This window comes from Diabrotica undecimpunctata, chromosome 2 (assembly GCF_040954645.1).
Source record: "Diabrotica undecimpunctata isolate CICGRU chromosome 2, icDiaUnde3, whole genome shotgun sequence".
NCBI classification, from domain to species: domain Eukaryota; kingdom Metazoa; phylum Arthropoda; class Insecta; order Coleoptera; family Chrysomelidae; genus Diabrotica; species Diabrotica undecimpunctata.
In genome coordinates, this window is record NC_092804.1 from 18,764,643 (window position 1) to 18,789,622 (window position 24,980).

General features: G+C 34.4%; 1 protein-coding gene across 3 annotated transcripts in view; it reads left to right on the forward strand.

Annotated features, from left to right (window-relative positions):
- Positions 1 to 24,980, forward strand: part of LOC140434281 (uncharacterized) — a 111,516-nt gene that overhangs the window by 60,383 nt on the left and 26,153 nt on the right. For all 3 annotated transcript variants that reach the window (XM_072522426.1, XM_072522428.1, XM_072522427.1), the window contains exon 2: positions 9,339 to 9,448. In XM_072522426.1, coding sequence (XP_072378527.1) covers positions 9,361 to 9,448 — 88 coding nt within the window. In that variant the 5' untranslated portion in view covers positions 9,339 to 9,360. The remainder of the gene's footprint in view (positions 1 to 9,338; positions 9,449 to 24,980) is intronic.

Here is a 24,980-nt window from a genome sequence, read left to right on the forward strand (position 1 = left end):
TACGAGTTGTTGCCCCATCCGCCATTTTTTCTAGATTTGGCCCCGCGTGACTTCTTTTTATTTCCAAACTTGAAAAATGCACTCGTCGGGCAGAAATTTAAGTCGAAACAGGAGATCATCGCCGCCACGGAAGCCTACTTTGCAGACCTCGAGAAAACGTATTTTTCATACGGGTTAAAAAAGTACGAGCATTGCTGGATCAAGGGTATCGAGCTAAAACTAGACTGCTAAAAAATACACTCGCGATCATAAAATCCGGGTCACCTTAAAAATTTCAAGTTTCTTCAATATTTTTGCATCTGGTGCAGTAACAATCCTTTTTTTAGGCTAATGTATTTTTTATTTGTCATCAATATTTGTTTTGAAAGAAAAGAAAACGGTTTTTTATTGTTTTTATTGAAAAAGCAGAAAACAAACCAAATTGTTGATAAAACAGACATAAGAAACAAAAATGAAAAATACAGAACGTGGTAAAACATCAGTGGAATTTCAATGACTAATATCGTGTATTGCCTCCCCTTGCTCTAATAACCTCTTGCAGACGACGGGACATACTCTCAATTTTTCTCCGGATTACATGTTGTGGTATGTTATTCCACTCTCTCACTAACAGATCCTTAAGCTCCTGTGCGTTGTTAGGAGAAGGTGTATGGGTTTGAATACGCTTTTTCCAATCGTCTCAGAAATGTTCGATGGGATTCAGGTCCGGAGACCTAGCTGGCCAGGGTAAACTCGTAATTCCAACCTCGTCCAAATATTGCATACTGATCCTGGCAACGTACGGTCGCGCGTTGTCCTGCATAAAAACGGCGTCTTCTCCAAGCCCTGCCATGGTGGGCATAACATGTTCTTCCAGAATCTCCCTAATGTGTCTTCGTGCAGTTAAGGACCCATTTTCGATGAAGGATAATTCTGTGCCGAAGTCTGAAGATACACCTCCCCAAGCCATGACTGAGTCCCCACCCAACGGCATTCTTGGAGCAATGCAAGCTTGTGAAAATCGTTCACCGGTTCTCCTCCAAACTCTTACACGTCCATCGGATCCAGTTAGGCAGAAACGGGATTCATCTGAGAATAACACTTTGCTCCAATCTTTAATTCCCCAATGCGCGTATTGTCAAGCAAAAGCTAGTCGTGCAACTCGATGCGCCCGGCGAAGTGGCGGTCCTGTAGCCATTACCCGAGAAGATAGTCCAGGAGAACGAAGTCTTCTCCTGACTGTTGCAACGCTAACATTGCAATTTCGTACTTCTTGTAGACGTTTTCGATGCATAACCGCAGTTGAGGTCCGGTTTCGTAAAGCCTGAAACACAAGGAAACGGTCATCTCGTGCCGTGGTCGTTCTTCTTCGTCCAGATCCAGGTCGTCTGGTTAGCAAACCCATCTCCTGAGAGCGTCCAAGCACTCGTTGAACCGTAGAAAGGCTTACGCCAACAGTTCTTGCGACTTGCCGTTACGTGTGACCGTCTTCCACAAGCGCAACAATGCATGCCGTTTCAACAACAGTCAAAGGCATTTTTAGCAAAAAATAAACAATAATAAACACTAATAATGGCACTAATAAACACTAATGGTAGCAATAATAGACGTTTATTTGTTGCGTTTGAACAGAAAGTCGAAGCACAAATGAGACATTTAAAACAAGCGGCAGTTGCAGGTACCGTTCATTTTGGGAAGTGTATAGTTTTCCGCGAAATCGGCATTATTGGAATTCTTTGTTACAAAGGAAACCGCTAAGTCGACAACAATTCTCAGAAACATGCATTAGTTTGTATTTGTGTTATTATTATTTACGATAAAGCTCGTTAAAAATGAAATAACGGTGATTTTCAAGGTGACCCGGATTTTATGATCGCGAGTGTAAATAACCACTTTTCCAAAATTTTCGTTTTTCTTTTTGTAGGCTAAGTACTTATCGGATCGCCCTAGTATGTTCACGTTGGTATTGCCAGTATTCAGTTAAACATTCATTATTCTATTAGTTCTTCTGGTTACCCTTATAAGATTTCCTTCCATTCTTTGTTTAAAATGATATATACTCCATTTCTGCCGTGACTTTTCGAATTACTATTTATTAACTTGCATCCATTTCCATAATCTCTCGACTTATTACCTTTCCAACGAGTTTCGGCGAACTCTCTTCCTTTACCTGTCATGTTTCCGACATTGATAGTTGCAACTCTCAGGTCTAGCTCCTTTGGCCCTTTCCATCCTCTAAGGGGTAGCCTTAGCTCACTTTTCGCAGGGGTCAGGCGAGGTCGCTTACGGGGAATGACCTAGCCTCTATAATATGTATTTCTGTCCATATTTCTTCTTTCCATGATTTTAGTAAGGCTTTTACTGCCGGATGCCCTTCCTGATGCAAATCCTTCTCCTTTATCCGGGCTTGGTATCGGCGCTGATAATTACAGAATTACTTAATTCACCCACCAACTACCAGGGGCAGAAATCAAAACTTTGAAACTTTTATCATAAAATAACGTAAAAAGAAGAGGTTTCACAAAAAAAATGCTCAGAATGTTTTTAAACACAGGGATGATAACATATTCTATTGCATATACTGTATATTTTATTGCACAGGTCAATAGAATATGCAGTCCATTTAAGACGACAAAGGGACTACTACAGGGCTGCTCCACATCCCCCACCCTGTTCAAAATATTCCTGGAAAAAAGTCTGAAACCATGGAAAAGAAAGTGCGAAGGAATGGGTATACCAGTAAGGAACGAATATCTATATACGCTAAGTTTTGCCGACGACCAAATAGTGATCGCACAAGACGAGGATGACCTCAGTTTTATGATGAGAAAACTGGAGCAGGAATATACAAAGAATGGGATGGAAATAAACCTAAAGAAAACTGAATACCTAACAACGGCGAGTACAGAAATAAAACAACTGGAAATAGACGAAGGTAAACAAATCAAAGGAACAGACAAGTATAAGTATTTAGGCTTCATAATATCAAACAAAGGAACAACGGAGGAAGATATAAAAAATAGACTAGGACAAACAAGAGACTGCATACGAAAATTGAACCCGGTACTATGGGATAAGAACATCAGCATGAAAACAAAGAAAAAAATATATAATACCATGACAAGAAGTATCGTCACTTATGGGTGTGAAAATTGGACAATAAATAAGAAAACCAAAAACAAAATAAGAGCAACAGAGATGGAATTCCTAAGGAAAAGCTGCAGAGTAACAAGAAGAGATAGAATAAATAACATGGAGATTAAGAGGAGAGTGGGAATGAACTCCGACATAATAGACTACGTCGAACAGAAGAGGTTAACCTGGTACGGACATGTCAGAAGAGCAGACCAAAATCGGTGGATAAATAGAATAACAGAGTGGAGCCCGTGGAGCCCGATAGGAAGAAGAAAGAGAGGCAGACCCCGAAGATCTTTCAGAGATGAAGTGGACGAAGCAATGAGTAGAAGAAACCTACAGGAAGGGGACGTGCTAAACAGGAAAAATTGGAGAAAACGGTTGAGTGAAGGAATACAGTGAAAACTGTGGAAATCCTTGTATATATATATATATATAGGGATGATAACAGAATGTCTCGCATTCATAACATACCATTGGTCTGATAATATTTTTGTAGACCCTGATTTTCGATCTCCGGTGTGTGTTTTTTGGAGCGGAATACATGGGCTACGTCAACTGATCTATTTCGAGCTGCTGTGAATAGAATATGATGGGTCAATGTGGTCGCCAACGTCTCTAGAAAATAGGCACATTTAGAAGAAGAATACATGGGCGAGTGAAAAATAAGCTTTTCTAACCATGTTTAATGTAACTCCCAGATATGTGAAACTTTCTACAGTTTCAATATCGTAAATAGATTCACTTAATTTATAGATCGTAAATAGATTCAATAAATTCGATCCCCTCAACAAAACTGCCCTACAATGCCAATGATGAAAGTAAGAAATTCCACAACAAAGCAAAAAAAATATTTCAACTTATGGTTACACAAAAGCATCGATAGAAACATAAAATAAGTCTACAGCATTATTATTTCACGCTGTAGATACAAATAAAGTGAGAAGATAATGTAGAACTATTAAAATTAATAAAAATATTCCTTATATTAATAATGCTAGACATAAAAGGCTTTTTGTGTAACTTAATATCAGCTGTTAGAGCCTAATCACTTGTGCCCATAAAGAATAGCATTATTGCTTAATTAAAACTGCTAAGTACAGAAATAATAAATTAGCAACTTATACTTAGTACATAGTCTCGTTACGATAATTTATCTTTTAAAGCCCAAGCCGTAATCCGGTATTCAAAAGCGTCATTTTCCGAAGACATGCAGAATTAATTAACAGCCGTTTTATGCAATTAAATTCATTCAAGTACCTATTAACTTCTGTCTTGATTTAACCAATTGATATTCAAATGCAGTTGCCAACGTACTATGTACACTCGGTATTTAACGTGACAGGTTAGAATTTATGATTAATATAGCATTGATTTTTACACTGTTCTGTTTTTTTTTTTTCATTTAAATTTAAATTGTGTCGTCTAATTTATTACCTTTTGGATTTATATATCACTACACGAAATCTTATAACATAAATCAGATCAGAACTATGTTCACAAGAGAATCATTCGAGATATGTTATGAATATACTCCTCCTGTGTAATATAACTTTTTTGCATTTGATTTATCTACTGTAAACATATCATTGGTAGTAAAAAAAGAACTTCTATAAATAAAGATATGACTTTAACCAAGCCAGGCAGCTATAAAAAGTTTGAACTTCACTATCAAATAAGTCATTAAATTAATAGTCCAGTCGTCAGAGATTTGGTCCCTAAAAATCATACCAACAAGCTGAATTTTGCTAAGAATAATAATTTTGGGACCCCAAAAAGATGCAAAAAAGTTTAACTCGACGGTTAAAATTCGATATCTTTTGATCAGAGTATACTTTCGACAAAAATCACAAATGTGTTTTAAAGAAGAAGAGTGCAGCTTTCTTTTAGAATAAAAATTCTAATGCTAATTCTATGGTTAATAATAATACAAATAATACAAAAGTATTTTGTCGTTATTATTAAGCAAATGAAGTCAGAAACTGCTTTCTCGTGAGATGAGTAAAATTTATCACTTTAATTGACGGTCATAGTGAAATTTAGATTTTTCGAGACCAGTCTTCAAAACCTATAGCTTGAAATTTGAATTTTGAGTTGTAGAAACAAATATGAAGCATTTAAAATATGACTAAAACGGAGGATTTAAACTTTTATATTACAAAATATGCAAAAGATTTTAGATTACAAAAGAAGATGCTACGATGGAGCGTGCTATGTTGGGCGTTTCACTACAAGACAAGATCCCAAATCGCCAGCTACGACAAAGAACAGGAGTGGCTGATGCAGTAGAGAGAGTAGCAACACTAAAATGGAACTGGGCAGGTCACGTGGCTCGAATGACAGACAATAGATGGACAAAGCGGATACTGGAATGGAGACCAAGAGATGATGCCTACCGAAGTAGAGGTCGTCCACCAACACGTTGGACTGACGATCTAAAACGTTGTCATAGGAATTGGATGCAAGAGGCACAAGATTGAAATATATGGAAAATTATGAGGGAGATCTATGTCCAGCAGTGGATAAGCGAAGATTGAATGATGATGATGATGATGATGATGATTACAAAAGATCGCACGTCACGGGAAATGCCTTTAAGAAGATGGTTTGGAGTGTAGTTTGTAGCAATAGATAGATAGTTTTAAAAAAACGTACTAGTGTAATTGAAAAAGAGCAGTTTTAAATGTTTTAGATCGTTTGTAATGTGAAAGTTTAAATTCAGCGTTTTATAAGCATATTTAAAATGCCTGAAATTTGTTGCTAAAACTCAAAACTAAAATTTTATGTTACAGGTTTTTAAGTTTAGGCTCTAGTTATCAATACTTTACAGTGGCCGGTTAATAAAAGGAATAAATTGTGTTGATCTCATGAGAATAATAAAAATTGCCAAAAATGGCGCCATGTTTATTTATTTAGCGCTTTTATAAAAACTTAGTTTATTTGTGGCAAATCTGCACTATTTACCTTTAAAACGCATTTTGATTTTTGTCTATAGGACACTCGGATCAAAAGATATCGAATTTTTACCGTCGAGCTGATACAAATTTTATTGAACATTTATTTCGGGCGCATAACTGACATTAAAAATGGTCGATCACTTCAAGCGTTGTTTCCGAGAACGGTTCATTCTACACAAAAAAAGTTAATTAATATTTTTGTTCAAGTGTTTTGTTCAGTGGCATTTTCGTCTCTCACGAGTGGAGTACAATTAAAGCAATTATAGAAATACAGTAAAAATATCGGCCATAAAAATGTAATAAAAATGTTGGCCCTTTAAAAGGGTTTGATTGCTAAAGAGATACAAATTTTTGGGGATTATGTGAAAGAAATATCAACAATTATTATGTTCTTCTTATTCTTCTGGTACCGCACGCTAAGCGGCATGTAGATATTCGTGCTGGTTGGATTATGCGTAAGGATCATTGTTCTGCTCTTCCTTTTATTATTTTTCTTCTTCGTAGTTCAGGCAAGACTCGTTAATCTCTGGTACTTATTTGTAAAAGTTTGCAAGAGTCTGGAACTTGTTTGTAAGAGTTTGTACCATACCTTGTAATGGGATAGTGGAGCGCAACATATAGCCACTCCTATTTAAATGTCAAACCTGCTCGTATGATGATCTAGATCATAGTCATCTAGTACATCCTGCTAGATAACTAACGAAGATCTGACGTCCAAGTGTTTACCGGGATAAGTAATCCACCATTTACTGGCCAACGTCTTCGGCAGGATGAGCTGGTAGGTGGAAGGGCACTCTGTTGTCCCGAGACTAAGAAATTAGTCTCGCAGGCAAAAGAATTAACAAAGTTATCAACGACATCATAATGTAGAAGGCAACGAGAAAACGCTGCATTAAAGGTCTCTGATAACAGCTTTAGTACAAATTATATTGGCTAGCACTATTGATTATAGTAATCGGAGATCAAAATGTGGCAGATGAGCGATTGATATCAATCAATAACCACCATATGTATTACACTGGAGGAGAAGACAAAGCTGATCATGGATACGGAGTAGCGTTCATCATGAGCAACACAATTATAAAATCAGTACTAAATGTGGTTCAAATCTCAGAAAAAATAATAATGCTAAAAATTCAAGAACGGAGTAGCAATATTAACATGATCCAAGTTTATGCTCCCGCAGCTGATAAGACCGAAGATGAGATCGAAAATTTTTATACAGGACTGCACAATATACTGAAGTCTAGAGACCTTACGTACATTTCAGCAGACTCTATTGCAAAAGATTGGAACAGGTATAGCTGAAAATGTGGTAAGACAGTTCGGATTGATAACTAGAAATGATAGGGATGAAAAGCTCATAAAATGTTGTCAAAAAAAGAATATAGTAATTGCCAATACTTGGTTTTAGTTTCCTAAGAGAAGACTGAGTTACTGAGTATTTTACGAAGTACAAGAAGTGTATGGTAATAAAGCTATAGAAGATGGGGACCAAACAGTGAAGATTAAGAACAGGACATTCTAAAAATTATATCCAACACCTACACCTAGACAAAGCAAAAGAAAGAAACAGAAATCCAAAATTTTGACTTCGACACCGATGAAGAAAAAAGTAGAAAGAAAAAGAATTAAAAAAACACAAAAGTAAGTAGCTACCACTATGAAAAAAACGCGTACTTAGTGAATGTAAAGAAAGTAAAGAGTCAAACAAAAAGAAAGAACCGAAGATTAAAGTAATAGAGGAAGGAACACCATCAACATGCTATGTTTGCGGTGAATTCGGGGCAGATAATCAAAAATAGTGGAGATGCAGATCAAGTGGCAATGTTACGTATTCATTATGTTAGGTGGTAGATATTAGATCACCTTTCCCTAAACAGCAGATATAAAACTCTATAACCTCAGTTAAAACTTATCCTGGAGCAGATGTTAATTTAGACAACAATCCGCGTGTAACTTAGAAGGCAAGAATCCAAAAATTAATATAAAAATGCTGAATGCTGAAAAATGAAATAAAAAACGAAATACAAAATAATCTAAATGTTAATAGGCAAAAAACACTAACCGACGAACAAAAAATTATGGACGTAAGTAAAAAGTGGAATAATATAAAAAACAAAAAACCAGCTCCAGAAAGTTTGATACAACACAGATCAGAGGCTAAAAAACAATGGATGACAGAAGAAATAATATTATAGATGCAAGAAAGTAGGAAATATAAAGAAAAATATCTACAAAAGTATAAAGAAATACAAAGAATAATTAAGGAAAAAATCTTAAAAGGTAACGAAATGTATTTGATAAAACAATGTATAGAGATAGAAGAACTACATACAAAGTATGATATGAACATATGCACAAAAAAAAAAGAAAAATGGCAGTAGTGGGTCAAAAAACTCAACAATGGCACATAAAAGAGCAGAAAGGGGTCCTACTTATAGATTTACCCACGAAATTAAGAAGATTGGAGGAGTACGTTTTGAAAAACTTTTCCAAGATGAAAGAGGTGAAATGCAGGAGATACAAAAAATAAATCATTTAAACAGATAGAAGATCACGACAGATGAAATCAAATATGCTACCAAAAACTCTAAAAATAACAAGACAGCTGGATTAGACGAAATACTTGTAGAACTGTTAAAACTAGTGGAATATGACTAGACCTGTAGATATTGACAATAAATGGTAACCTCATAGAACAAGTAGAAAAATATAAGTACGTCGAGTGAAGACCGCGGTCACATTCGGGCAACGTGATAAGAGGACCAAAATATGAAATTTTGACTCATAACATAGGGAAAGATTCAAGGAAGAAGATCTGCTGGCCGAAGACAGAATTCTTGGTTGATGAATTCCTGCCTCATACACGTGATATCACGTAGTACATTGCAATGGCATAAGATGTGTAAGGCAGTCTCTTCTTTCATTTCAAATTAAGCAAGTATTTAGTAAGTATTTACCTTTTTGTTAAAAGACATCAGGACCAAATGAGAGACTAGTGAGTCTCGAGCACCGCAGCTAATAATTAATTGCAGTAAATAGACTTCATTTTTATGAAGTCGAATTTGAAAATTGCTGCTGAAGTCAAAATTAAAAAAAAAATCCAGGCCACGGCCTAAAAACAACGTCTTCATTAAAAGCCAGCGGCCGAGAAACCTATAATTAATGATATCCTTATTAAAAATTTTTTTAGTTACATGTACTAACATTTTTAGCAATATTTTCTGTCGATATCTATAAACTTTTATTTGTTTTTTTTTTCAGATCTATAAATCTACGCCCGTAGATGTCAGACTATACCATGGAATTAAAAACTTTTTCTATAGCCTTTAGCGTTTTATACCTTTTTGCACCAGCCTACTGCATAGAATTTGGTAAGTTAAAACTACAATACGTTTTAAAATAAACTGTTTATATAATGTCAATGCCAAAGAAGATAAAAGACCACCGCGATAAGACCAAGCACTACGTGCGCGTGCTTTGGACTTGGATGCTCAAAAAAACCGTAGTTGCAGATGGAAAAATAGCAGTGACAATTATAGGAATATTTTGGATAACATAAAATATGACGGAGTTGTAGAACAAGAATAAACCAGCAAATCTGCAAACAGCATTTTTTAACTATGTGTATATACTATGAGTATATTACTACAATTTGGTCTGATGTTATACCAATGAGCAGTTTTATTATATATGAAGAATTTTTTGTGATTCACTGGATATCTTTTGATTTCTTTAATAGTTTTTTGAATGAATCTTAGTGGAAATATGGGGGGATGTCTGCCAGTAGGAAGACCAAGGAAGTTAATGATAGACCATGAAGTAGAAGTGGGAACCAATACTAAAGAGATATCGAGGGAGAATAACTGCAGGAGAGTAACCAAGGGAAGTGATGCTTCTAGGCGGATTCTGGAGGAGGCCAGAGCCTGACTTACGCTGTAGCCCTATTGGAAAGAGAGACCGGTTATTTTACTGCCCAGCTCCATATAAATGTCCTAATTTTTTACTGTACCAATGAGAATTTACACATCCCCACAGTTATACCGAAAATTCACACGGGCTTAAGGAATTGTTTGTAAATTAGTGTTTTAGTATTTGGAAATAGAGTAGTATTTTGTCGACCAAGATAAATGTGCTTTATAATGAAGCTTTCCGTCAAGTATTTTGGTATTTTCTACTTGAGTTGGATTATAATTGTATGATGACAATAGGTAAAAGATTGGGCTAAAAACACCTCTCTGTAGTACTTGTACAGGGATGTTTCTATTGTAGTATTATTCTTATTGTTTAATTCTAAACAATCTGTTCAATAAATATGATTTCAAGATATGAGTACATTGTTTCGACATAACTTTATCTTTAATATTAATAAATCACAGCACATATTATCAAAGACCTGAGATGTATTAAGAAAGATTGTTAAGCACGTTTTTTGTTACATTTCGTTAAACGCTTACATGTCGCTAACTTGTCGGATGAACGTCTCGTTCAACTGCGTTGAACGCTTATATTATGTCGTTGACTCGTCGGTGACACAACCCGGCGGCACATCAAAGGATGCCACTTTTTCCGAGGGTCATCAGAATTTTTCCACGATCAAGCTATCCAACGTCTGCTGCCGTTATGACATAAAAATCTGTCGTATATAATAGAAATCAGAAGAAAAAAATTAATTATCTGAAATAAAATCAGAACTCTGATTTCTGAAAAAATAAAATTACCTTACAAATGACAACAAACCAGATCTTCCAAGGACAAGGCAAGTTTAAACAATGCGTCATAACATCTCAAGCAAATATAACTCATCAAGAATGAACCGATTGGGACATACCTTAACAGTTAACAGCTGAAAAAAGTAGTGAATATTCTCTCTGGAAGGGCACCAAAGGGCTCAAAAGACCTATACTATACAACCCACCACTCAGAAATACTGATGGAGACTGGACTCGAACTGATGCTCAAAAAGCCAGTCGCTTTTCCAATCACCTGTTCTATTATCTGACCTCTCAGCTCCAATTTACTTCTTAGTAAATTTGCTGTTATAACCATGCATTTTGTCTTTTTTAGCGGTTATATTAAATTGGTACAGCGTATGTTGTAAATAATCTTTACTTTGACCGAATAGTATTGTGCCGTCTAAATAGCAGAGATTGTTTTTCTCCCATTTGTTATCGTTTTTTAGTTCTGTTTTTTATTATTTCATCCATAATAAGGTTAAACAATACAGGACTCAGGGAATCTTCCGGTCTTATGCCATTGCCAGCTTCAATAGGGTCAGTTAGTTCTTCTTCTACTGTTACTTTTATTGTATTGTTTTGGTTGATATTTTCGATCGTTTTGATTATTCCTAGAGGTATCTCTATTGCGTACAATACGTGGAAAACGTCCTTTAATTTGACCCGGTCAAATGCCTTCTTAAGGTCAACGAAACATAGATATGCTGGTTTGTTGTATTCTCATGATTTCTCTGGCACTTACCTCATTATAAATATGCGTCTGTGCATGATCTTCCTGACCATGTACCCTCTTTATAAACAAGAGAGGGGTGTACACAAAGAACGGTATTAGTACGGGCTTCAGTCTGGTAGAGGTATCTTGGTCGGGGTTCGACAGGGCTAGACTACAGAAGATAAACGAGTGAGATGGAGAAAGAAACACGAAAGAGAAGAGAATTTTGGGCACCACCTCACTCGTTTATCTTCTGTAGTCTAGCCCTGTCGAACCCCGACCAAGATACCTCTACCAGACTGAAGCCCGGTTTTTAATATCGTTCTTTGTGTAAACCTCCCTTTTTTATATAAAGAGGGTACAATAAGAAATGGCGCCCCACGTTAGGCGAAAAAAAAATTAAATTAGCGGGACAGTTACAAGACATAACCTGAGTATACAACTTACTTCCAAGTTGACGTGCTTAACTCGAAAGCTGGTACACGAATAAAGTAATAGTTTTCTAAATACGTATTAGAGCTTAACTTTTTTTTAAAGAGGGTATTTTTTGGCCCATGCGAGATTGGCCCCAATTATACTTTAGAATTAAGGAGCGACTCGGGTGAAGGAAACTAAGTTGATTTTTAGAGGTTTTTAGAAAGCCAGAAAATTATACCTGTTCTTAGAAAGTGAAGGGTTAGTGGAGAGACAAAACACACAAGCTATTGACTTGTTTCTGGGAAGGGGACATAAGAGTATATAAGAAGTAGAAGTATGTAGCATAATTTTTCTAAGGATTTGTTAGCTATGGGCGTAGCTAAAAGAATTTTGTGAGGGCAAAAATTAGGAAAATTTTGCGGGATGATTGAGCATGTTTCAACCTGAAACCTTGTTGTTTTTCTGCTAGTGTTTTTTTCCTTTAATTTATTTGTTATCACTTTGGTTGTTAATTTTAGTGTTGTGTTTAATAAATTAATTCCTTTGTAATTTTCCGGGGCCACTTTGCCTTCCATTTTTAAAAAAGGAATTAGGATGCTTGGATCTTCATTCTTGAGGAATTTTGTTCTGTTCTAGTATTTTTTGGATTGGTTCTAATAGTTGTTTAGTTAGATCTGGTCCTCCGTACTTTAGGAGTTTGCTCGATATTCTATACTCTCCTGGTAAATTTTTATTTTTAATTTCCTTAATGCTTTATTTACCTCTTCTTCCTCAATACTTATTTCCTAGTTTGACGTCATCTCTGGTGTTGATTGTTGTGCTCTGTAGAAGTTGTCTTCCATCTATTTTGACAAGCTCTGTCGGTGTTCCCTTTTAATTGGTCTAACAAAAGTATTCGTTTTATTTCTAATTCTTTAATAATGGTTGGATGTCTATTGTGTTTGTTGTGTACTATATTGTAAAAAGGCTTTCTTCTTTTTTTCATATTTTTCCTTCACTTTCTCTCTAATCCATGGGGTTTTGCATCTCCTGATAAAGATAAGTTAAAAAAGCTATCGCTATATTTTGAAGATAATGTTCTCTGGCAGAATTGACAGGGGAGTACTATATGGAGTAAAAGAATAAGAACTTTAAAGACTGATACAGAATTTCTGGAGTCTTATGAAAACGGTTTTTTCCAAACATCAATATATTTCTTAGAATTTTTATTATTAGTATTTTTATCACTGCGACCAATGTTGAGGACTTATTTTAAACTCTGAAACGGGTAAAAACCTATTTGAGGAATAGAACCGGTAATGGCAAGCTTACTGGACATGCCCTTCTGTCGTGTGACTGGATTATTGATGTCAATTCTATATTTACTTTTATTATTATGTATGCTGTTTTTTATTTTTTAATTGACACTTGCATTTCACCAAATATTTGTATAAGTTATACCATGCTATTGTTTCTGGCATTCCAAGATTTCAAATATTTCAATTTAAAAAAGAAATATAGTAATGTCGTGAAAAACATAATTTATAAATTTATAATTTTTTTAAAACAAAACGCCATTCCTTTTTCTTACAAATACTGTTTTTTAACGGATGGTAATACCATCATCCTGAGGTGGGTTAAAGGACACGATAGGAATAAAGGCAATCGCATTGCTGACCAATTGGCTAGGAAGGCGGCAGGCCTAAGACTCTTAGGACCTGGGGATATTTTTGGTTGGTCAACTACAACAATCACGGAAATTGTCAAATGTCACTCCCATACGCAAATCGTAAAAAGATGAGAAGAAGGGCAAGGATGTAGACCTGCCAGAATAACACTAAGTAACCGTAAATAGTCAGCATCAAAGAAGTACTTGGGAATGACCAGGAAAAACCTACGCTTGACAGTTGGTTTTTAACTGATCATTGTCAATTAAGCAAAACCTCCTCACACTGGGGCTAGCAGACATACCTCTATGTAGGAAGTGTGAACGAGAAGACGAAACTGTAGAGCATGTTCTATGTGAATGCCCGGAGTTATCAATAATACGAGAGTACGCGTTCGGCGAGTCCTGGTCCACACCTGCCCACATAAGGGAGATGTCTTCTGGTGACTTGTCCACCTTCGTAGAAATGGCAGAATGGACAATGAGCTAAGGGCGGCTGCTCCCTGGGAGGATGCTCAATGGGTCAATTGTGGCCCAAGTGCTGTGGAACTTAACTCGCCCTCCCTACTATACAGATACAGATACTGTTTCAAATACTGTTTCTCATATACCTACATATTCATTAATAATAGATACCTACAAAAATATTTTATCAGGACCATTGTATTGATATATTAAAGATATATTAAAAGAAGTACCTATTCTTATAAAAAAATTATAAAAATAATTATTAAAAAAAATTAAATAATTATTTGTAGAAAGCGAAGGGGTGAAAAACGAGTGGGCACCCGCCGAAAAAAGTCCTGACTACGGCACTGTCGCACACCAGATAATTTTCGGAAAGATTTCGGAAAATTGTAATAATGATATTGGTAGAAATAAAAAAAATTGCTAAAATTTAATTCCAAGATAATAACATTATTCAAAAAAATGTAGATCACAGAACTATGAATTATGTGTATGAGTCATACTGGAATATTAATTTTTAACTGAATAGTCGTGAACCTTGAAAAACAAATATTTCAAGAAAAAATACAGTTACATGAGATTAATTAATTATAATTAAGAAACCATAAAATGTATCAAATCACGAAACCGTACAATAATGTTTATTTTTATTTTTAAAGGCCACAAGTGCACAAGTATGCTAAATACTATTAAACAAACTTACAACAGTTTAATAACCTTTAAACAATGAGGTAAACAACCGAAAATATATTATCCTTTGTTATTTAAAACAAAGTTACCCGAAATCCAACTTCCTGGCCATAAATCTTTTCATTTGTTTCTTCGCAGGCTATCCATTTAATCAAGACAAAAACGCGATGGCAGAAATGTAAAAAATAAGCATAAAAAAACAAAGAGACAAGTAGCCTAGAGTCGTATTACAGATCATGCTCGCGAAACCAGTTTTTATTACATGACATTAAATTCTTTCGGTGTGTGTAATTAAAGATATTAATAAGATTGAGATTAACCTTCACTTTTTATGACAGTTTGTTGAACCAAATCTGATGGCACGTATGAGGGAATTATCTTCGTGTATACTCAATATTTACGTTTTTTATCGGTAAATATGTATGAGTAAAAGCTACTTAATATTTTGGGTTTTTTAATTATTAAAGCCCCTTGCAGGGGCTTACTGATATTATAAAAAACTTATTATTGAAGCAACCTGCAAAAAGATGGAAATATGAATCGAAATCTGATGGCACGTATGTGGGAATTATCTTCGTGTATACTCAATATTTACGTTTTTTATCGGTAAAGATGCATGAGTAAAAGTAACTTAATATTTTGGGTTTTTTAATTATTAAAGTCCCTTGCAAGGGATTACTGATATTATAAGAAACTTATTATTAAAGTAACCCGCAAAAAGATGGAAATAGAGGAACTTTCACCGAGAGTAACAGAGTGAAAAAGGGACAAAAGGATCAAAAACTAAAAGACGAAGTATTAAATTAGAAGCATCACAAGAAATTTTTTAATAATTTATACAGAAGGTAAATTACACGATAGAATTGTTTATTATTATAATAAACACTTACTTGGGGGTAGCAGAAGCACCGAACGCTGTAAAATACTTCGATTTCTTAGACAAGATGAGACTAAAGACATCATCTCACCGATCAATCTAGATAAATGGGACGAATATTTCGCAAATCTACTGGCTGAAGAAAAAGCAGAATATTTGCAAACAGCTCAAACACAATCAAAGGTGCAAGTACATTCACTAGCTTCCCCAATTAGGATCGACGACAAAGAAGTAACACGAGTATGCCAAGCATTAAAGAATAAAAAATCACCAGACCCTGGCAATGTCCCAACTGAGCTACTCAAGTACGGTACAAGCAAATTATATAACCAGCTAGCCAGCCTTTACCAAAAATATATTAATGGAGAGAGTGTACCAGAGGAGTGGAGGACATCGTTTATCACGACAATACATAAGAAGGGAAGTAAAGATGTATGTGACAATTATCGAGGAATCGCAGTCCTTAGCACCATCTTTCATCAATGAAATTCATCAAAAAGAGAATGAAAGATGAATTCTGTGATATGGCGGCCGAAGAACAGGCCGGCTTACGTGGACCTTAAAAAAGCTTATGATAGTGTGCCACAACAAAAACTCTGGGAAGCTCTCAAGGAAACAAATATTAGTGTAACCTTAATCAAGGCTATTCAAGACCTCTACAAGAACAACAGAAGTAAAATGAAGAAAGATCAGGAGGTATCCAAGGGTTTCACTATCAGCACAGGACTCAAACAAGGATGCTGCGTGTCTCCTACTTTGTTCTAAGATCTAACTAAGATCTACTCGGAGCAAGCGATGAAGACGTGGAAAAAAATGGAGAAACATGGAAATTCCTCTAAACGACGCAATATTGTACACATTGAGTTTTGCAGACGACCAGATAGTGATGGCCCAAGACTATGAAGACCTCGAATATATGATCCGTAAACTTATCAAAGAATACGAACTATGGAGGCTAGAAGTAAATATCAAGAAAACTGGATACATGTGTATTGGGGAAATTCAACAAACTCTAATCTTGGAAGAACTACAGCTAGAAATAAATCACTGTCAAAAATACAAATATTTAGGCATGCAAATAACCAACGATGGCAAATTAAATGAAGAAATTAAACATAGAAGTAGCCAGGCAAGACAAGCCATTAGACAATTAAACAGTGTACTGTGGGACAAAACAATCTCCAAAGAAAACAAACACAAAATCTATAACAGCATTATTAAAAGCATTGTTACATATGGAAGTGAGGTATGGTCACTGAAAGAAAAAAGCTTAAAAGCATTAGAAGCAACAGAATTGGACTTCTGGAGAAGATCGGCTCGAAAATCAAGATTCGACAGAGTTAGAAACGAAAGAGTACGAGAAATTATAGGTATTAAGCACAATATAACAGAGGACATCAGAATAAATCAACTCAGATGGTATGGACACGTCCAAAGAATGGATGAACACAGAATACCAAAGAAAATATTGAACTTTACACCGCTTGGAAGAAGAGAGCAAGGTAGACCGAGATTAAGTTGGACAGAAGGAATCGATAAAGACTTAAGGGAGAGGGGAGTTGAAAAAAACTTTGGAACGACCGAGATAAATAGAAACTGGAAATCAGAAGAAGATTGATTCAATTTTATTAAACTTGTTATAATAGTTAATAAGTCCTAAATAGGCTCTTAACTGAGTACTATTTCTAGTCACAGGTGCTTCTCTTATTGCCCGTAATTTATCTTCAGTTGGATCTACTCCAAAACTATCAATTTTATGCCCTAAATACTGTACTTATGATTCAAAATAAATTGCACTTATCTAAATTTACTTTGACATTAAGTATATTCGTCCAATCTAAGTATTTAAAACTAACTCAATCTACCTTTGGTTTCAATGAAAAATAACATATCATATGCTTTATTTTCAGTAGGTACTACATTATTCTATGTATTGAACTTAATTTCAAATTTCTACATGAAGGAACATAAACTGTTATCAAAAACAATCTTAAATTTAACCAATTCCTACCAAGTAAAGGAACAGATTCCTTTTCTTTGTATTACATACACTGACTCTACAATCCCCTATCGATAATGTAGCATATTTAAAATAAAACGAGTAGTTCTAATTTATTTAAAACGATTTATTCATAAGTTTACAATACGATATTATGTTATCAACTAACTAATTCGTAGGAGCGCTCCGTTTATATACCGAACGTATTTACTTCAGAATCTTCTCGGTCATCCTATCTCTATTCTCGACGGCAAGGGCCACTATCGATAACGCCGGCAATTTTATATATTCTAGAGTCATCCTTTTGAGAATTGTGACACTGCTCACCTCTTAGATCTGAACTTGCCGAACAGTGACTTTACGTGAATGCGCAGGATGACAGAATGTCAGAATCTACAAGACTCTCCAGCCCTGGAGAGCTCCTTTTAGTAGTTTACTATCTTTTCACCCATTGACGAATGTATCTATAGCAATTTCTTATAAAATGTTATCTGGTGCCTCTGGATAAGCCAACCGCAGTATACGAGCAACATCTGCTTCAAATTCTGGCTTCTCACTTACTCGTTGAATTCAACTTCTTAGTTGTGCTTTGTAGACTAGTTGTAGATTGGCATATCCATAGCGGTTGTCTAGTCGAGTGAACAAGGTGTGGTAACATTTTTCTTGAGCCTTAGGAATCGATATTAGGATATATGCAGCATCACTTTGTAAAGCAGCAGTCAAGGAAACAACATTTTATTGTTCGGTCCAATGATTGGCTGTCAAAATATCTTCAAATTGTCTAAGGTATGTCTACCAAGAAGTTTTTCCTTCAAGTGGTGGCAATATGAATCTCATATCATGTGTCGTTTCGTCTGTCGGTGATTCTTCTTTCACTACAGGATCTAAAACTACTGCATTCGTATTGGTTATTATACTCTCTAACTGTTTGATCTTTTCTTCTACGTCGTTTACATTTTTCTGTATCTTTTATCATCCCTAAGCCGTTTAAGATTAAATAATGTCAACTATCCTGTACATTTAGGTAAAATCGAAATGCGTATCAACTTTCTTTGTTCATGTGATAACAACTTTACCTCAGACTTAAATTATTAAGTTCACAGTTAATCTTTAATTTTGAACTTAATAAATACCCTACAAAAGTTGGTACTAATTGTTCAACTTCAAGAGCAGAATGTAAGTTTACCGGTAAATATTTCACACATTTCAGCACAAAAACTAGTAATGATATTATCAAACAGTTCCTTAAAGACTCTAAAATAATTATTTAATATGACATTCTAAATTTCTAAATATTTGTGATAAAATAGTTACCTAATGCCATCCCCTCTTTCTGATTACACACACATCATCAAATGTTCTAGACATTGTTTTGTCTACATACTTCTTTAAGTCTTTTCAAAATTCACTGTTTAATTTATTTTGGAATTAATAAATTTTTCCACACACGTGGCACCACTGTAGCGTGTTTAAAATAAAACGAGTGGTTCTAATTTATTTAAAACTATTTATTTATAAGTTTACAGCACGATATTATCTTATCAACTAACTCACTCATAAGAGCGCTCTGTTTATATAGCAAAAGTGATTACTTCAGAATTTTCTCGATTAGCCCATCTCTATTCTATGTTTTCAAAGGCACCGAACGGCCACTATCGTATATTCTGGACTCATTTTTCTGATAATTGTGACACGTGATCCATCGGAGGTGCGCTATTTCGTTGCAATATACAATGTTACAATTTCTTTTGACCTGAAACTAAATTTAATTTGACTGACACTTTATTTAGGTGTACATCTAATAATTCAACCAACGTTTTGTGTGTTATTCAAGTCGTACAAGCACTTGTATTAACGTCAAACTGTATTGGCACTTTATTAACCTTTAACATCACTTTATAACCTGATTTATTATTTTAATCGTTTAAAACGTACAGATCATTATTTACCTATTCAAACTGATCTGCACTAGATACACTAGACATAATATTGTCATCTTGATTTTGTTCCCCCATGCTGGCCAACTTGGATAACCAAGATATCTAACATGGCCAAATCACTGACACGAAAAACATATCCAGCTTGTGGCTGGACACTTATCTTTTACATGCCGCCGATGACATTTGTCGCAAACTTCTTCACGTTCACCACATTTAAAATTTAATGACTGATTATTTTTGTAACCCATCACTTTTGGCTTATTATAACTTTTATAACTGGTGTTTCTGATAGTATTTACATTAGTTTCTTCAGGAAAATTTCTAACTTGCGTTTTGGCTAATTCTGTTTCTCGCGGAGCTTTATACGCACTTTGAAATGTTCAATTTTTATCCGCTAACAGTTTCCGTTGAATATTTTCTGATCTTAATCCACACATAATCCTATCTCGTAATGTTTTGTCCAAGAATTGATAGAAGAATAAGCGAATAAACGATATATTCAGAAAAAACTGATCTACCTCCTGATTGCATTTATTAAAAATAAATACACAAGGAAACTGTAATTCTTGTAGTTGGCTGAATACCATAAATCACAAAAATTGTATTTAAAAATTCTTTATAAAAGGTATATAATTGAAAGACCCTTTCTGACTACATTACAGAACGTTTTCGGATTAACAAGTTCATCATCAGTGTACTTACCAGGTGTACATGAGTCAATCCACTAAATATTTGGGCAATAACCCTTAAAATGTTACAACATTTGTTGTTTGTTGCATCTTTGTTAAAAAGTTGGTGTGACCTTAAAATTTTTAACAAATACCCTGCATGACAACGTAAGACTCCCAATTGAGGGTTGCTAACCCTTAACAATGTCTCGTTATGGGCTCTAGATGCCAACTGAGTTGGCGTAGAGAAACAACAAATTCTCTGCAATGATGTCGCCATATGGACAGTATAATTGATCCGACTTACATCCTTTTGAAGGTTTAAAGAAAAATACGTTGGACTGCTTCCTTCCTAATACCGTGAGTAAGACAAAAATGTCAATGTCCTCTGCTAAAATAGTTACAGAATCAAAGGAGTGGGATGCAGCAAGCGCAGAATGAGACTGTATCTACATCTGGTTCAGCCTGGTCAATACTAAAACCCACCTCTGATAGAGCAGTTTTAAGAAGATCTATTAAGTTTGTTTTGTTCTTTACATTACAAAGAAAAAATTATTTGGGGATAATGTTTATCCTGCGATATCGAGGTGTTTGTAGTAGCCATCAAGTAGTGTTCTTGTACATACCCAACATACTTAAACATAGAATGTTGTTCAAAGACGAATTTCGATACCAAACCACTTTATGTAGCAAAAAAACAGCATCGACAAAACGACTTCTGTGACTGTTATTAGAGGATCGTTCTACTGGTGTAAATGCATTAAACAAAGATAAATTGGTAACTTTTCTCATGCCATCCTCAGCGAATGATGCAAATAGAAAAGCTTAATTCGTTTGCCAGATATTGTTTGATATCGCAGACTGTTTTTCTCGAAATGTACATCCGTCGAAATAAAAGTAAGGAATTAATGAATATGGGAATCTAAGTTTTTTGGTGGAGAAAAGGGTCAAAAATAAATTAATAATAGCATAGGAATGTTAAGAAAATGAAATAAAAAAATATATAATATAAAATAATAAGTTGCTGTCGCTAATTTCCCTGTCTACGCTTTCCGTCTAGCTGCTAATATCCCCTGATTGGTACTATATTTTCTACAAAAATAATTATCTTGTATTTGCACGCCACTGCAATATCTTACCGATATTAAACTCTAAATTCATAAACTGTAAAGTAATAAGTCCTTCAATTGAACTAAGAGTTGTACCATTAACTACATACTGATATCCACAGATGATGGCCGTTTCGACTTGAAAATAAAATTTATAGATTTGTTTTGCGGTAAAAACGGACTTCGTGTGTTAGGTTGTTGCATTTAAATAGATTTTATATGAAAATAAAGAGTAAAAAGACTTCGGTAAGCAGGCAATTGAATTAAGTTAAAGAGTGATTTAAAGGTTAAAGAAGAAACCAATTACTGGGCAAATCTAAATATTACTTTTACATGCTACGCCTGTCACATAAATTGCCAACACCTTGCCGCATAGTAAAATTAAAGCAACAATTTAACAATAAAAATGTATAGGGAAGGGTCGGCTATTGGTGCGCAGCTAAGGCTAATTCAGGATTTTACAAAAACTTAAAACATTTCAGGTTCCAACTCGCGCCCATAATGTTTTAAGTTCCTCATTTTAGTTCTCTTTTTTCTCATTTATTAATCCTTGTTTTTATTTGTTTTTTTTTCACATTCATTTCTAGTTAACTGTCTTTAATAGGCAATATAATAAAAAAGGGGACAAACTCCAGTGCAAAAACTACCTTGGAATTTCTCTACTACGTACAGCATATAAAGTCCTCACATATAGTGGGTGTTTCAAAAAGGTATGTCATTAATTAAATCACGCATTTCGGGGACAAAAATAAATTGATTGAATCCAACTTACCTTAGTACAAAAGTGTACACAAAAAAGTTACAGCCCTTTGAAGTTACAAAATAAAAATTGTTTTTTTTTGCATTATCTCCTAAACTACTTGACATTTTGTAATAAAAATGGACGCGGTACTTTCTTGTTCTGAAAGCATTTTTCATAAAAAAGAAACAACAAAATCTAGCGCACAGAAAAATTTTAAGGGGGGTGTGCAGCCCTAAATCTCCCCAAACTTTTGAGTGCGTTCAAATTAAATGAATTTTGTGGCATCCTTAGTTTAACACATTATTTTTAAAACTATTATTAGTTACCTTTTTTGCATAGTTTAATTGATGCTGTATCAACAAGACCTTTCACAAAAAATTTTTTCTCGTCCCAACTCAACTGCCAAAAATTATTGAACAGCTGTAACTTATTTTCTTGACTAAATTTTCTGCAAAAGAGTTTTGATGAATTTAAAGACAATTTGCATTCACAAGCTGGACCCATTTGTCGTTTATTTCTTTCAACGGTTACATACTTTTTGGTACTTTTTTCATACATTTTGGAATCATATTTCTCGCATCTCATTCTTTTTATTCTGTTGATAGACCGACCCCATTTTCTTTGTCCTACATTCCATTTTCTCGCCGTTTTGTTTTTGGTTTGATTTTTATTGTCAATTCCTGCTTCATTGGTAAATTGGTCACTTTTATCAGTGTCATCGATAGACACTACATATTCAGATCCACTGTCTTCAAATGGTTTGCTTCTTCAGAATTTAAAATTATAGCATCATTATTAATATTATTCAAACTCTGAGATAAATATTTTAAATAACGGCTTTTATCTGCCCATTTATTATCACTAAGTGATGCCTGAGCATCTTGTACACTAAAAAGATAACCTCCCTTTATTTATTACCAACAAATTAACTTAAAAATATATTATTATAATTAAAAGTATATTAAAAATATACAACGTAAACTTACCACTCTTGAAAATCTACACTGTCTGTTTTAATTAAGCTTAGAATATATTTTCCTCTTAAATTCGTTATGCAAATTATGTAACAAGAATAGCTATTATCTTCTCAATAACACAACACCAAAATTGACAACCAACCAAGTCATGAAATATTTTTTGGAAGTGCCACAAAATTAAACTTCAAAACCACTCAAGTCGAACTTAAGAGGTTTCTGCTAACGATTAGTTTTACGAAGTTTTTGTAGATGTCACTAGTACTATTAACTTTAAATACTGATTTACAAGCTTTCGTAGTTTAAAAACTATGTAAAAATATAAACCAAAAAGTATAAAAGTCATAATTGACCAAAAATCGACTTACGAGATTTTAGGTGGTTCCAATATCTTAGGAACAAGAATTTCGAACTAACAAATCAACGGTAGACTCAACATTTTTCAGGTAGGTATACGCCAACTGATAGTAAAATCAATAGGATTCAACATATCCTTGGTTTTGGTAGGGTGCATCAGCTGATATAACTGATTCTACACCGCAAAGTCCAGAGTCAAAACATTAACAGTAAAAAGAATACTGAAAACTACCGAAATAAAAATATTAAGAATTATAAAGTCAGTAACCATTAGGCATAAAATACGAAGGCAATTGAGTTTTTATTGTCCATGTGTCTCAACCATAATGCAGTATGGAGAAGACGTAATACCTATTTATGAATATATATCTTGCATTTCTATTTCAAATCTAATTTGTTTTGTATTATCTCTATTTTCTGTTAATCATGTTGATTTACCATGTTTTTGTATAGTTTTGTGATTGTTGACTAGATCTCTTGATACAACTACAAATACCATCTACAACATGATACAGTCTTCTAAAATTTAATTTCGTTACAGGCGCTTAATAATAGTGATAAAAGTATACATCCTTATTAAAATCCTCGGTTTCCTTCGACTATAATCCTTGTTGTTTAATGTTGATTAAATAATTTGTAAATCTCTACGATTTATGTTATTTTCCCTTAGAAGATTCACAAGTATAAACCACTGGTAACTAAATCATGCATCTATATAGGATAAACATTTTAAAGCAAACATTTTCTTAAAACGTTTCATGCGGTATAGCAAATCTTTGTTTACGCGTTCAAACGTAACTCAGTGTTCAGTTTATTGACTGTTCAGAGAATTCCCTCACGAACTCTACAAACTCTGTAACACTTGGTACTTTTAACATAGACGAGGACCATAAATCTGTCAGTTGAACCTGTATTCAATAAATTGTTACCGAACCAGATCATATATTTCACTTTTCCCATAAAAGAAGACAGTTTAAATTTGTTAAAGGGGATCTCGGGTGCTTTACTTACACTTAAAACATTGTAATTGAGCGTAAGTGTTTGTGCTAAGCTTACAGTTATGTTCTAGTGGCAGTCATAAATCATGTATAATTTTGCAAAATTACCAGAATGTGTCTGTAAACTTGGTACAAGAAATGGATTCTTTAAATCATGAAAATTGTTTAAAATACTTTTAAATGATGCTGTAATTTATTATTTGATTTATGAAAAATGGATGATTTATGAGTTATTTTAAATTATAAATGAAGCGTGTATTTCCATAACGTTGTAAGTGCCAATATGCCTCATTTGGTTTTTTTAAGTTAAATGAGTTGCAAGTGCCATGTTCCATCGCCTAAAATTTATTTCATGTCGATATGGCTAGCGACAGCGTGAAAAGTGGGGATAAAGTAGCGGTGCAAGTCATAACGTTGTAAGTATCGTAGTGCAATTCTGTTAAATGTAGAGTGGCGCATCAGTTACTAAATTATTTTTGTTTGGACGTGTTGGGTTGGGTTTAAACATAAGTATTTGGAACGAATATGGATGAAACTACAGAAAAACGGTCCAAAAAGAAAAGAAGAATTGTTG